This window comes from Octopus bimaculoides, chromosome 5 (assembly GCF_046866305.1).
Source record: "Octopus bimaculoides isolate indiv1 chromosome 5, ASM4686630v1, whole genome shotgun sequence".
NCBI classification, from domain to species: Eukaryota; Metazoa; Mollusca; class Cephalopoda; order Octopoda; family Octopodidae; genus Octopus; species Octopus bimaculoides.
The window spans coordinates 66,561,146-66,578,112 of NC_142932.1; the positions used below are offsets into that span (position 1 = coordinate 66,561,146).

The 16,967-nt window shown below is 36.8% G+C and overlaps 1 protein-coding gene across 1 annotated transcript in view; it reads right to left on the reverse strand.

The window, feature by feature from the left end:
- The window catches only part of LOC106877334 (A disintegrin and metalloproteinase with thrombospondin motifs 16), a 126,227-nt gene that overhangs the window by 80,204 nt on the left and 29,056 nt on the right, over positions 1–16,967 (reverse strand). The window contains exon 2 of the mRNA XM_014926209.3: positions 3,099–3,301. Within this exon, the coding sequence (XP_014781695.1) occupies positions 3,099–3,301 (203 nt within the window). The remainder of the gene's footprint in view (positions 1–3,098; positions 3,302–16,967) is intronic.

Consider the following 16,967-nt stretch of genomic DNA (forward strand, 5'->3'; position numbering starts at 1 on the left):
TATAAGATGTACCCGGTGCAAGCTATGGACACATAAGAGGTGCAGCAACATCAAAGGCAGGTTAACTAGCAAGTTAGTTTTTGTTTGTGGCAGATGTTCAGGTGCAATAAAGACTGCAAACAAACAGGAAACAACTTCTATCTCATTCCAGGGTGAAAAACTAGAGGTAGTCGATAGCTTCCGCTATCTGGGCGACCAAGTTAGTAGTGGGGGTGGGTGCGCTGAAAGTGTAGCTGCTAGAATAAGAATAGCCTGGGCAAAGTTTAGAGAGCTCTTACCCCTGCTGGCGACAAAGGGACTCTCACTCAGAGTAAAAGGCAGACTGTATGACGCATGCGTACGAACAACCATGCTACATGGCAGTGAAACATGGGCTGTAACTGCTGAGGACATACGTAAGCTCGCAAGGAATGAAGCCAGTATGCTCCGTTGGATGTGTAATGTCAATGTGAATACCCGTCAGAGTGTAAGTATCTTGAGAGAAAAGCTGAACATTAGAAGCATCAGTTGTGGCGTGCAAGAGAGACGATTGCGCTGGTATGGACATGTGGTGAGAATGGAGGAGGATAGCTGCGTGAAAAAGTGCCACACCCTAACAGTTGAGGGAACCCGTGGAAGAGGTAGGCCCAGGAAGACCTGGGCTGAGGTGGTGAGGCAAGACCTTCGTACATTGGGCCTCACCGAGGCGATGACTACGGACCGAGACCTTTGGAAATGGGCTGTGCGTGAGAAGACCCGGCAAGCCAAGTAAGATCGTTGCCAGTGCCCCTGGACTGGTTCTTGTGCGGGTGGCACATGAGATGCACCATTTTGAGCGTGGCCGTTGCCAGTACCGCCTGACTGGCTCCTGTAGGATTTTCGAGCGAGATCGTTGCCAGTGCCCCTGGACTGGCTTGTGCGGGTGGCACATAAAAGACACCATTTCGAGCGTGGCCGTTTTCGTGCGGGTGACACGTAAAAGCACCCACTACACTCTCTGAGTGGTTGGCGTTAGGAAGGGCATCCAGCTGTAGAAACTCTGCCAAATCAGACTGGAGCCTGGTGTTGCCATCCGGTTTCACCAGTCCTCAGTCAAATCGTCCAACCCATGCTAGCATGGAAAGCGGACGTTAAACGATGATGATGATGATGATGATGATTTGAGGTTGTCTTGCATTCAGCAACACTGAAATATTCCTCTCAAGCCTGCACTGTCGCTGATGGATTTGCCAAACACTAACTTTCTTGTAAGCCTGCCTGTGATCCCACTAAACCTTTTGTATGTCTGTTAGAATTTCTGTTGACTTCTTTTCTGAAAATGGAGCCTTGCTATTTCCCTGATGATATAAGGGCTTTGTCTTCCTTCCTATTTACTAACACTTTTGCTTTCACTAATTATATTTTAAGACCCTTCAATTCTAAATTTCACTTTCATGTTTGAAAATTTTCCTCCAATTCTCTTAGATTCTGCTATAAGAGCTAAGTCATCAGCTTAGTGGAACAGCCAGGCTTAAATTCTTGTTATGACTTGGAGGTCTCTGATAAATAGGAAGGGGATCTTGATGGATCACCCTCCCCTCCTGCAGACTAAATTCATCACTAAATTCATTGCTTGCTCTCATTTTACTAGTAACCATCTCTGTACATGGCTTGCATGGGTCTCATAAGCTATTTATCTACTCCTAGTTTCCTTAGTGATCACCAGAGAGACTCTGTTAAAGACCTTCTTCATACTGATGAACACTGGCTACAAGGGTTTGCTCTTGGTTTGATATTTCTTTTGCAGGTATCACTGGTACCTTTTCTTGAGAGAAAGATGGATTGCATCTCACCTAGACTAATCCTGTCTCCCATTAGTTTTGCAATAACTCTAGCTGTAACTTTCATAATCTGGCCCAACAATTTGATGTCTCTGAAATTTCCTTTATTTCTTGTGCACCTCCCTGCTCTTGTGGAAGTTTAAAATAATACTGCAATGCCAGTCATTGGGTCCAACACTTTCCTGTATTACTTTATTATTCAAATGACAATCTTGTACTCTACTTCATCAGATATTTCAAGCATCCCAGTATCTGTCACTGATAGTCCAGCTGGTTTCTCCACTTACATATTCTTTATTATTCTATCAACCATAGTTTTGGGTTCACATGAGGTAGGCACTCTCTCTTTAACTTTCTCCCATGTAGTCTCCACATTCAGCAGCTCCTCATAATAGCACTTCCATGCCTCTTTCTTATAATGTCAGTGAGAGCAAATGTGCTTCTATCATTCCGTATACACTTCTCTCTAAGAACATCATGATGATTTTCTTTAGGACACTATTTAGATATACACTATTTAGATATACACCTATGATTTACATGTTGCAGAACATGTGGAATTTTCTTCCTTTCTGCCTCTTCCCTTGCTTTCTTTCCAGCTATCTGGTATTTTTCTCTACTTTTCACTTTCTTCTAGTACTCCCAAACCTATCTCTTTGTTGCTATAGTACTGTTTAGAAATGAATGGAATGTGTCCATAAAACTCCTGTTAGCCTCTTTGATCTTGTGCTTTGAGGTTTTTCTTTGTTGCTTAGACTCAGCTACATAGAGAAAACTGTCTCTACACCTGCTCTGAAAAAAGCCAGCTTTGTTCACCTTAATACCTGATTGCTGAAGATCTTAACATTCTGCCTTTTAACTATTTTCACTTTAGGGATAAGGCCAACAATTTTAAGGTAAGGGGTTATTTGATACCATTGATTTCAGTGCTTAACTGGTACTTTATTGACCCAAAAGGACGGAAAGAAAAGTTGAATTTGGCAGGTTTTGAGTTCAGTCAGAACAAATACTCCAAAGTGTTTTCCCAACACTCTAGCAATTCTGTGAATCTGCAAATCTACTACTACTACTACTACTACTACTACCACCACCACCACCACCACGATGACGATTGTAACTGAGACATAAAACACCCTGACAAGTAGATTCTTTTACAACAAAAATTTCTGTCATTCATTCTTTCTATATTTCTCTCCATTTTCTCAACCATTGATAAACCAAATATTAATTCTCCAAGAACATCTCACTTCATGTTTTTGTTCCTTACGTTAAAATTGTATATAAAAATAATAAAAGTACCTTTGTTTCACCAAAATCCAAAACGTCATAGAGATTAAGGTTCTCGTTGAAAACATGTATAGGAATATTGAATTGGTCTGAAGTTTTTGTATAATTTAACATCAATCTTGTTTGTGGGGATGTTAAAACCATTCGGATTGTATCAGGAAAGTCTTCTTGGCTCTTATATAAAATATCTACTCTGTGATTTGTTTTCATGTGACCTGAGCAATCAGAAAAATGAAGAATCATCAGTTAGGTAATTATTTAGTTGTAAAGAATTTGGTAATGCTTCTGTACAATAATACCAAAGAACCACATCTCAAATTTGCTGTTGGGAAAGTTAGTCATATATTTCTTTATTTATGGAAGATTATTTTATAAATGTTACTTTGTGAAATAATTTTTTTCTCAACAAACCTAATTCATTGGCACTTTAGGTTCATATTTTGTACAATAAATACTTATTTTCATTCAGTTCACAATTATCAAAATAAAATCATTTATAGAAGAAAATGCAATGAGAAAATCGCTGAAAAAAAAAGTGGGGGGGGGGGGGGGAATAGATTTCTACACAAAAATATGGAGAAGTCTCCTCTCAGAAGATAAAATAATTCATAAATTTGAAATATGAGAACAAGAGATTCAAACAAAAAAAAAAGAACAAATAAATGATTACATGAGAATACAAAAATAGACTTTAAATATTGATATAAAGTTAAATAGTTGACGAGTTTCATTTATCTTAACATTTTCATCATGTTTTATTTAATCTCTGTTTTCATTTGCTTAGGAAATAAAAAGAGTATAGCACAAGCGTAGCTAGCGTGTGTGCCGCCCAGGGTGGCCCTTCTATTCCCCTCCCCAGACCCTACAAAAAAACACATATTGCCTACAGCAGACCCAAAAGTGTTGCATAGGGAAAACTGCCCCAGCTATGCTTGTGGAGTATAGAGTGTATGCTGGTGTGATATGAGCATACTACTCTGACCCAGAGTAGTAGCACCTGTTAGAGTCCCAGCAATGGGTTAATTAGTATATGAGCAAAGAATCACTAGTTCTCATTAGAACTTCCTTCTAGGAGGAGATAAGCTTGTATAAAAAGAAACCTGAAGTGCAGTGTTTTCTGGTCATCTCAACTACTGTTGTGCCACTGGTTTTGTAGCTGATTATGTTGAAAAGTGGGTTTAATGATGTGCAACACTATCCGTCCCAAAAGTTTGTGCACAGGAATTTCCTGTCTCTTGGAATGTTTACAAGGATTTATTGAGTTTAGAAAGTGGTTTCATTTGGTTACAAGTTGATTTCCACTATGTATGTTTGTATATTATACATATATGTATGTATGTATGTATATATATATACATATACATACATACATTCATACATACATACATACATACATACATACATACATACATATATATATATATATATATATATATATATATATATATATATATATATGAATGTATGTATGTATGTATACATAATATATTAGGGAATAACAAGTATTCCAAGTTATCAAGAAGTTTACATAATAAAATTATATATATATATATATATATATATATAATTTAGAGAAAAAAAACACACTTATTGAATTCACCCATGAAAATCCACAATCACATATAGAAAGATTTTATAAGTAAACAAACTAAAAAGACCTATAATAAAAATACAAAGTAATAAATATTAAAATAATAAAATGACTACACGTGTTTCATAACCACATTTTCAAATAGAAAATAAAATAAAAATCAAATCGATTCAAATCGATTCAAAATAAATCGATCGAAAATCAATTCTATTAAAAAATATAACTAATCTTTGGGTCAAAATACATTAATGATAATAATAAAATGAATGTATATATATATCGACTAACAATAAATATCAAATGAATTTATATAAAAATATGTATTTTACCAATAAACAAAAGAAAAACATTTAACAATATTACTGAAAATAAATGCAATACTTATCTTATCGAAGCTTTAGTTTAAACTAAAATTTTAAACGTTACACTATTAAGTGGAGTGGTGGACGCTAATAATAATGTAAAGAAATTCAATGGAAGATTTGGAGACAGTGCAGGAGAATTCAAGGGCAGGTACAAGGACTGGACAAAGGAGAGGAAGGAGTCAAAATGTTCACGGGAGAGCGGTAGAACCAGTAAACTGTGAGAATATTTGAGCCTCAATATAGCCAACATACAGGTTCATATAGTTGGGGCTCATTCTCAATCCCATGGCCACTCCTGACACCTGATGGTAAAAATTCCCCACAAACGAGAAGCAGTTAAGGGAGAGGATGAACAAGAGTAGAGATGTCAGGTTGAGGATCTGGATAAAGATTGAGAACGTGTTTAAGAGCAAGAAAACCTTTGTTGCGTGGGATCAGTGTATAGTGGTTTAATATTTTTATTTCTTTATTGCCCACAGGGGGATAGATATAGAGAGGACAAACAAGGACAGACAAAGGGATTAAATCGATTACATTGATCCCAGTGCGTAACTGGTACTTATCTAATCGACCCCGAAAGGATGAAAGGCAAAGTCAACCTCGGCGGAATTTGAACGTAACGGTAGACGAAATACTGCTAAGCATTTCGCCCGGCGTGTTAACGATTCTGCCAGCTCGCCACCCTAAATAATTTAATATTGAGGGTGAACGGGAGTCCTGGAAGAAAAGGAGAAAGAATTGAATAAACAGAGAGCATGGTTGGTGTTGTGAATATATGAAAAGAGGGAAGCCACTAGGGGGATGGGCGAAGACAAGGTCAAGGTACTTGGAGATTAGTTCACTGGGGCAACTGTGGGCGGAAATGATGGGGCAGCCAGGGTTGTTGGGCCTATGGATCTTGAGAAGGAAGTAAAAATAGTGGGTGTGCGAGAGGTATGGACAATGAGGTTGGAGAGCATGAGGTCGTTAATTGTGGAAGGTACGATCTGTTGATAGTATGGCATGGGTAGAGGGTGACAGGAGATGTCTTGAAGTTGGTGGAGTGCTTCGGCCTTATAGAGGTCTGCACACAAACCACCATAGCTCCACCTTTGTCAGTCAGTTTGATGATGATGTCTTGATGACATCTTTTGGACCAAACTCTTGGACCAATGTTAAAGGGCCAAGAGTTTGGTCCAAAAGATGCTGAAATGTTGGAGACACTTGTGCAAGTTAAACTTGTCCACAACACATTAACAGACACTTGTAAATTGATCAACTGCCTGAAAGTGGCTGAGAGCTGGTATCCAATGGAATGGTTGGAAGATCAGGTCCGTGAAGCAGTCTTCTTCATTAGATACAGGTGGGATATTGTGGAATAGAGCACGTAACCTGATACAGCACATGAAGTATTGGATATCAGCAGAGGTCTGAAACTCGTTACTGGATGGAGTGAGTGGTACGAAGCAGAGACCCTTACTAAATAAGGTGTGGCTGTGTGGTAAAAAGCTTGTTTCCCAACCACATTGTTCCGGGTTCTGTCCTGCTGCATCGCACCACGGAAAGTGTCTTTTACTATAGCCTCGGGCAGACCAAAGCTTGTGAGTGTATTTAGTAGACGGAAACTGAGAGAAGCCTGTCGCATATATATATATAGGGAGAATTCACAAGAAAAACAAAAGACGAAGACAGGTGGTGTAGACAACAAACAGTTATATTGGTGTAACGCTCGGAAAGTGAAAAGTCTTTAACGTTTCGAGCCTACGCTCTTCCACAGAAAGGAACACAGAAAGAAACAAGGAGAGAAAATAAAGACTGTGTAGTGGCTAGCGATCTATCATGGCAAATGTCGGACAGAGGGGTCACACAGGAGAGCTAGGAAGAAGGAGAAATAATAAAGTAGTGGTGATTCCAACACGAAGGTGCGCATGCGTGTGTATAAAAGAGTATGTATGTGTGTGTGGAAGAGGGCTGGTGACCTTGACGTGTGCGTGAGTGTATGTGTAGGTTTGTGGATGTGGTACTGGGAAGTGGTCAGTGCTAGTGTGATGTGATGTGATATGGTGTTGTGTGGTATGGTGGTGTAGTGGTGTGTGGTGTGGTGTGATGGTGTTGGGAGGTGGGGAGGCGAGAGTGGGGAAAGCAAGGCTGGGGTGTGGGTTAGGCTGAGGGTGGGGTGTGGGTTAGGCTGAGGGCGGGGGTAAAGGTGCGGTATGTGGGAGTGCGTGGGGTCGGATGGGATTGTCAATAGTATCTCTCTATTTAATTTATCTTTATATATATATGTCAAGTCATTCCATAAGTTCTGTCCGATTTTACTTTTTTAAAAATTGAATGAAATTTAATAGTATTTTAGAATGTCTAATGGAATTAAAAATTATTTTTATGCATTTGTGTACATTTAAACTAATTAAATATTATTTTACAGAATAATAGAATTAAAATTTCTTTGATTAAAACCCTTTCTATAAAACATTTGAGGCACATAATGCTTTATAAGTACAAAAAAAGGAAACTCTTCAGCCGAAGCGACTCGAATCATACACTCAGTTTATGGGAAAGAATGCTTGAATGAAAGAACTTGCAGAAAATGGTTTGCAAAATTCAGAACTGGAGATTTCAGCCTGGAAGATGAAGATCGAACAGGACGTCCGGTTGAGTTTGATGATAAGCTCCTTGAGGCATTACTTGAAGAAAATCCTGCATTTTCAGTTGAAGAATTGGCAATAAAGCTCAGTTCAAACCATACAACTGTTCATCGTCATCTTGAACAACTTGGAAAGATTCCTAAACTTGGAAAATGGGTGCCTCATGAATTGTCCGAAAGCAACCACAAATTCCGAGTTGACATCTGCTCTTCTCTCTATTCTCGCGAACGCAATTCACCCTTTTTGAATAGACTTGTGACTCGTGATGAAAAATGGATCTTCTATCGAAATATTATACGTCGTAAACACTGGCTTGGTAAAAGGGAAAAAGCTCAATCACAACCAAGAAGAGAACTTCATGGGGAAAAGGTTCTACTCTCTATCTGGTGGGATTGCAAAAGAGTAATTCAGTTTGAATTGTTACCACTTAATGCGACAATCAATGCTCAAGTCTACTGTCAGCAATTAAAGTGTTTGAACCAAGCTTTGAAGAAAAAAGACCCGCTTTAGTGAATAGAAAAGGAGTAATGTTTCATCAGGACAATGCACGACCCCACACTGCAAAGATCACATCACAGAAGATCGAAGAGCTTGGTTGGGAAAAAATTCCTCATCCACCTTATTCTCTCGACCTTGCTCCTTCAGACTACCATTTGTTTCGTAGTTTACAGAATCATTTGGAGGACATAACTTTCGCAAGCCAGAAGGAGGTCAAAACTGACATTTCAGAGTTCTTTGCTTTGAAACCAAATGAGTTTTACATTGATGGTATTAAAAAGCTTGTAAATAAGTGGAAGGAAGTCATAGATAATCAGGGAAAGTACATTGATGATTAAATTTAAATTAAATATAACATTTGATCACTTGCTTTCTTTATTCAAAATTCAGACAGAACTTATGGGATGACCTGATATATATATATATATATATATATATATATATATATATATATATATATATATATATATATATATATATATATATATATATATATATATATATATACACATACATACATACATACACACATACACATATCTATCTATCTATCTATCTATCTATCTATCTATCTATCTATCTATCTATCTATCTATCTATCTATCTATCTATCTATATATATATATATGTGTGTGTGTGTGTGTGTGTGTGTGTGTGTAAATATATCTAAACAAAAAGATAAAGAGACCAAAGGTAAGGTTGGAGAAGTATTTTATTGATAGAGTCTTACAGCTGTTTCTGGGAAGATCCAGTACTTCCCTTCATCGGAGACAGAAAAAATAAAGTAATCTATTATTATATCCATAGGCGGATATTTTTAGTATGAAGTGGTAAAGAGTGTGATGTGCTGAAAAAAGAGAGAACAGTTCTTGAAGTGTAGTTTCATTCCAGTGGTAAATATCCGTGTAGAAATCCGTGCAAAGTAATCCTTGCGTGGATAATCCGGAAATTTATGTTGGAGCGAAAGTTGATATAGCAGAGGTACATATATTCCATATTGCGATGGATTTTTGCTTGTTTACTTGAAGAATGGCCAAGTCAAGTGAAAAGTGAGCGGTAATTAGGTCAAGTCATGAAGACAGAATGTGAAAGGGGATAGAGGAGAGATAGAGGCGGAGGATGGTAGCGATATATTTATGGTCAGTTGGTCTTAACAGGGTAGAGGGGATGAGCATATAGAGTGAAGGTGGAATAGGGGGATGATGTTAAAAGGTCTAGTGAGTAGGAAGGAATGCGTGTGTGTAGTATATAGGTGGTGGGGGTATGAGTGATAAACCAAGGACAGAGATAAAGGGAAGGGATGGGTGGGAAAGATAGTTAGTAGTATCATATTTTAGGATGCTGCCAAGCCTATTTATAGACGGTGGAAAGGGATTGAAAGAAACGACGTAGTCTGTATGTGTTGGTGGTGTTCTTGTGAATTTGAGAATAGAAGAAATAGATTTGGTGGTATACGTGTGGTGAGATGATCGAAAGGAAATAATCCTATTCAAAGATGGTGAAAGATGGATGTTTTTGCCAGTTTGAATAGGTTGCCTGTGGGGGGTTGTGTGATTATGTTGCGTGATCGTTTGTGCAATTTTGCTTGTGATAGAACCTAAATGTGTGAAAAGGGCGGTGGCTGCAGTTGCTAAACGCTTCGTTATATCGATTAAGTAGAGTGAGAGAATTGTATTTTAAAATATGGAACGCCTCCGTTAGGCAAAGCTTGCATTTGGAGCGCTGGCCCTGGTATGGAGTTCCAGAATCTAAGATGGACCATTTTAAGGTGTATTGGGTATTTTTGTTTTTGAGGTGATGAATATGATTGGCTAATGTTGTAGATTTACTGTGTTTGTCGTATCTAAAAGAGTGCATATGGGCTGCGTAGCGATGTTTAAAGTTTATAGTTGCACCAATGTACGTGGCAGTAGAGTTATGTAATAGATTTTCACGGTGCATTTATATATTACATTGTATCTTACGTAATGTGTTTGAAGCGGACAGATAGTCCCGGAGCGACAGTTACAAGTGTAGGAGGCTAGAGGGTTGCGTATGCTTGTGGTTGAGTTATTGTTATTGGAGGATATGTTATTAGGGGATTTGTAGGAATCTAGATCAGTGGAATTATTGTTATGGCTATTTGTCCTATCAGTGTTATTATTGGTATTGTTATTGTCTAGAATATTAATGGATTGGGATCCATTGTGGTTTTGTTCCAGTGTACGAGCGTTAGTGTTAGAAAAACGTATATTGATGTCCGTGTTGGGTGTATGTGTGGGTCGGGTGCTGGTGCTAGCATAGTTACGGTTGCTTAGGTTTTGGTAATAAAGCTATAATAGATTCAAAGTTAGGAGTGGTAGAATACGATAACTTTAAAGTGGATCTGTTGAATATAGAGTGGTATTTGTGTTGTCATGGGAAGTTAGAATCTAGTATTTTAAAGAAAGATTTGACTAGGTTCCTAGAACAAAACCACAATGGATCCCAATCCATTAATATTCTAGACAATAACAATACCAATAATAACACTGATAGGACAAATAGCCATAACAATAATTCCACTGATCTAGATTCCTACAAATCCCCTAATAACATATCCTCCAATAACAATAACTCAACCACAAGCATACGCAACCCTCTAGCCTCCTACACTTGTAACTGTCGCTCCGGGACTATCTGTCCGCTTCAAACACATTGCGTAAGATACAATGTAATATATGAATGCACCGTGAAAATCTATTACATAACTCTACTGCCACGTACATTGGTGCAACTATAAACTTTAAACATCGCTACGCAGCCCATATGCACTCTTTTAGATACGACAAACACAGTAAATCTACAACATTAGCCAATCATATTCATCACCTCAAAAACAAAAATACCCAATACACCTTAAAATGGTCCATCTTAGATTCTGGAACTCCATACCAGGGCCAGCGCTCCAAATGCAAGCTTTGCCTAACGGAAGCGTTCCATATTTTAAAATACAATTCTCCCACTCTACTTAATCGATATAACGAAGCGTTTAGCAACTGCAACCACCGCTCTTTTCACACATTTAGGTTCTATCACAAGCAAAATTGCACAAACGATCACGCAACATAATCACACAACCCCCCACAGGCAACCTATTCAAGCTGGCAAAAACATCCATCTTTCACCATCTTTTGAATAGGATTATTTCCTTTCGATCATCTCACCACACGTATACCACCAAATCTATTTCTTCTATTCTCAAATTCACAAGAACACCACCAACACATACAGACTACGTCACTTCTTTCAATCCCTTTCCACCGTCTATAAATAGGCTTGGCAGCATCCTAAAATATGATACTACTAACTATCTTTCCCACCCATCCCTTCTCTTTATCTCTGTCCGCCTATGGATATAATAATAGATTACTTTATTTTTTCTGTCTCCGATGAAGGGAAGTACTGGATCTTCCCAGAAACAGCTGTAAGACTCTATCCATAAAATACTTCTCCAACCTTACCTTTGCTCTCTTTATCTTTTTGTTTTTATATATTTACATATACACACGCTAATACACGACTTATAATACCCAATCCTGTTCATACAACGACTGGGGCAAACTAGTCGGTATACAGTACTTACTCGGTATTACCTGTATCCTCCTGGGTTTGGTTAAATCCAATACCCTCCTCAACCTTATATATATATATATATATATGAAAAAATAAATTCAAAAGAGAACAATTCAAACTTTTTGAGAGGTCCAAAAAGAGAGAAAGAATGATTTCTAATAAAGATCCATCATATTCATTAAAAAAAACAGCCAGAGCAAATAATAAGAATATGAAAATAGTAGTTGAAAAGTATCGTTATAGGTATAAATATACCATAAACAATTATAGAAAAATGAAGGAGAAAAGATGTTGAATCAAGGTTAGATTTAATACAAAATAGGATTCAAACCATACGCGCGTTTGAAAGGACAATACAAATATGTATGAAAAAAATTATAACCATAGAAATTATATTTGAATTTATATATTGTCATTTTAATCAGTGTGAGGAATTTTAGAAAGACATCAAAAAAGGTTTAATAAAATAAATTAAAATAAGATACAATAAGGGAGAATACAAAGAGAGCAATAGGGAAAAAAATCGGATATTTACAAGCAAGTTGTAAAAGGGAAAAATGACAGTAATAACAATAGTAAGAGAGACGAAAGAGAAAAAGAGACATATCAATGTGTATGCATGTTTATATGTGCGGTAAAACTATAACATAAGAATAAGAATAAAAATCTAACGGATATGTTTATAAAAATGGTAACAGGTCGAGACAAAGTATAATAAACAGGGCCACGTGTGTATAGTAGAATATAACGTAACAGGTGGACTAGTAGAAGAGAACCATAGAGAGTTATACATATTAATATTGAAAAACGAATATATATATATATATATATATATATATATATATATATATATATATATATTTCACACCGGGCTAAAAAGTGATGGGCAAGACTGAAAAATGTCACAATATTTAAGTAAAAATGTACATACATGAAAAGAAAAAACTTAAAGGGAACTTAACCAGGAAAAAACATCGATCATAGACAAGACCGGCCGGTGTGTTCAAGATAGTTACCTTACTCAAAAACTAGCCCGGGGTAGGGGAGACAATCAGAAAAAAGTAGGAGCAAAAAACGAATATATGAAGGAGAAAATTGTTATAAAATTACAAGTGATAGAAAAAACTTAACACATAAGGATATACAGTCATACACATATACATACATACACACATACACAACACACAAATATATACACACGCACATACACTCACACATACACATACCGCACATATAGACGTGCATACACATTGATATGTCTGTCTTTTTTCTCTTTCGTCTCTCTTACTATTATTATTACTGTTATTTTTTCCCTTTTACAACTTGCTTGTAAATATCCAATTTTTTCCCTATTGCCCTATTTGTAGTCTCCCTTATTGTATATTATTTTAATTTACTTTACTTTGTCAGACCTTTTTTGATGTCCTTACGAAAATTCCTCACACTGATTAAAATGACAATGCATAAATTTAATTATAATTACTTTGATTATAATTTTTTCTTACATATTTACATTGTCCTTTGAAACGCGTATATGTATTGAATCGTATTTTGTATCAAATCTAATTTTAATTCAACATCTTTTTCTCCTCCATTTTTCTATAATTGTTTATGGTATATTTATACCTATAACGAAATTTTTCAACTATATATATATATATATATATATATATATATATATATATATATATACTAGTCACATTACGTTTCTCAGTCGCTGCTTACATCACCGCCTCATCCCTATAGGTTTCCGCCTCCATTTCCACCCCGCTCTCCACTTTTGTACCACCATCCTACCCATACTCTGCACCACATCCTACCACTTTATGCGGGCCACCATTCGCTCCAATCTCTCTAAATTCCATGTTATCAACCGCCTTCTCCCTCCAGCCTTTTCCATCTTTTTATCCTCTCTGTCACCCTCCCATGCTCACAACACATTGCGCTTTATCATTTATATTAAGGATCCTTCTGTCCGGCATTCGCCATGATAGATCGCTGACCACTACATTTATATATATTTTTTCTCCTTGTTTCTCTCCTTATTTCTTTCCGTGTTCCTTTCAGTTGAAGAGCGTAGCTCGAAATGTCAAAGACTTTATCTATTCCCGAGCGTTAAACTAATACATCCATTTGTTGTTTACACCACCTGTCTTCGTCTGTTGTTTTTTTTTGTAAATTCTCCCATATATATATATATATATATATATATATATATATATATATATATATATATAAAAATTAGTTTATGTATATATAATATTATCTCACTTTAAAAAAAACCTTGACAATGTAAATATGTTAATAGTTACCATGGGTAGCAAAAATTACACAAGAACCAGGATATCACACCCGTTTTATAGGTAGAGATACCAAGCTGAAGTGATGCATTTTGAGTAGATATGAATAATAACAATAAATGGAGCGAAACGCATATAATTAAAAGTTCCTTTAATTCCTACACATGTTTCAAAATATATGTGTACTCTACTCCAAAGAAGTAAGAACTGCTGGAATTCCACATATATTCATCGTCACGGAACCAACATATAGAAGCAAGACAAATGCGAAATCATCACTAGCAGCTCTTACTTCTTTGGAGTAGAGTACACATATATTTTGAAACATGTGTAGGAATTAAAGGAACTTTTATTTATATGCGTTTCGCTCCATTTATTGTTATTATTCATATATATATATATATATATATATATATATATATATATATATATATATATATATATATATATATATATATATATACATACATACATATAAACATACATACATATATATTTATATACACACAGACTCACACATATGTATATAGATCGAAAAATGGGACAAGAACGCAACAGACGACGATAAAACATCCGCACAGATAGACGATACAAAGACGGGCAGGAAAAAACAAGGACGGTCATTCGCAGTTTTCTCTTGTCAGTCAAATTTCCAAATCATCCTTACAGTTTCGGCCTGTTACACTCGAGACTGTTCAAATCTGGCTGGCTTCAAACATCTAAGCTAAGAGCATTAAATATTTTGGGAGAAAGCAAGCGATTGTGTATGACAACAAAGACAAAAAAATGATAAAAAATGGAGAAAACGTGACATAATTACAAATACAAGCAATAAGAAAATAACAACAAGTGTCTTTCGACTAATAGAGACGAATCAAATTGACCTGGCATATACGTGAGTTGTCTTAGGGTCCATACGTGTGCAAGATGCACACGTATATCTGTCATTAGAGTGGCTATATTATCCGAAATGTACAGTATTATATATCCATCACGGCTGATCTTACCAATCGGTTTCACACTAGGAATACAACAGACTATTAGGTAACAATCCAATTATATAACCTTACACTCGTCAGTGTTAGCTGATATGGAAAGGAGGCAATCGCTCTCTATTGTCGGAGGTAAATGGACACATCCAGTTTGTGTGGTTGTTGTGAAAAGGATGGTGAAATGAAAATGAGCAGGGGATTAGGTTAGGAGTTATGTCCCTTGGTTGGATTCGCTGTAAAGCCGGTAAGAGTTATTTTGAAGTATTTGTGGGAAATTTGTGCGTTTTTAAGTGTGGTGCTCCTGTGGGATAGGACATGTCATGTGTGTATTGGTGTCTTAGAAAACAGACTAGCGAACACAATTATATATGTCGACACCCCTGGAAAAAAATCATACATATGACACCAATTATACATATCTCATCCCCACAGGAGCACCACACTTGATAACGCACACATTTCCCACAAACACTTCAAGATAACACCGGCTTTACAACGAGTCCAACCAAGGGACATAATTCTTAACCTAATCCCCTGCTCATTTTCATTTAACCATCTTTTCCATAGCAACCACAGACCAGATGTGTTTATTCACCCCCGACAATAGAGAGCAGTTGCCATATTCCTTTCCATATCAGTTAACTCTGATGAGCGTAAGGTTATATAATTGGATTGTTACCTAAACGTCTGTTGTATTCCTAGCGCGAAACCAGTTGGTAAGATCAACCACGATGGATATATAACACTGTAGATTTTGGATATACACATGATCATATGGTATACACCTGGTAGTTTGCTGGTAAAGCACGTTCACTGGCTTGGTGTTCATTGTGTATGTAATTAATGAGAGAGACGGAAGATGCAAGATACGAGATTCTGAACCAGTTGTACAGTATCGGACCCATGATGGTAGATGGGTTGAACGATTGTAGCGATAAATAAAGATTCTCGTATCTTCCATCTTCCATCTCTCTCATTAATCTATAATAACGAATGCCAAAACGAATTTCTGTGTCAGTGTGTCACACTTTGACTCCGCCTCTCTCACTATTCAATGATACTTCTACTATTCCTCATGTTGGGGTGAAAGTAATAATAGACATAGAGATGGTGAGGGTGGTAGTAGATTGACGGTTGTGAAGGTAATGGGGTGATATGAGCTGTAATTGTGATAGAGGCGGAGGCGATGGTGATGATGATGGTGGTGGTGGTAGCCAAGTTAGTCAGGGATGATGGTGATAGTAAGCGATGTGAAAGACAGTGGTGATAGTGGTGAAGGGGAAGGCAGCGAAGTCAAAGGTATTGATGGTGGTGGCGTTCGAAGTCTGAATGGTGTGTGTATGGCAGTTGTGGGGGCGATGGTGCTGGTACTGGTAATGGAGATGGTTGAAAATAATCAACAGAAAGAGAGAGAGAGAGAGAGAGAGAGAGAGAGAGAGAGAGAGAGAGAGAGAGAGAGAGAAAGAAAGAGGTTTGACAGAAAAAAATTGTACTGACCCTTGAATGGCAAAACAAAAAATGTTGTTTATCATGCAGCTTTGTAATAAGTTCCAAGTCAACAAATTATATCATTGTTTTGATGAAAATTGTTCATTGCTTGAAAAATGTTGGTCAAATTTAATAAAATCTACTATGTACTCAATGCATGAAGTGTCATTGTTGGGCCTAAGACTCAACGAAGAGCCCCTTCCACAGGAGCTAGCTTAAAAGCCACCCTAGTTATATATATATATATATATATATATATATATATATATATATATATATACACGCATATATATGTGTATGTATACAAGGTACATATACAGGGTACAATGGGTAAGTTGTCGGTATTTTATAGCCTTAATTTTGCGCACGCGCATTGTTTGTTTGTGATTTTGTTGACCACACAATATAGTAGGGTCAATTGGGCAC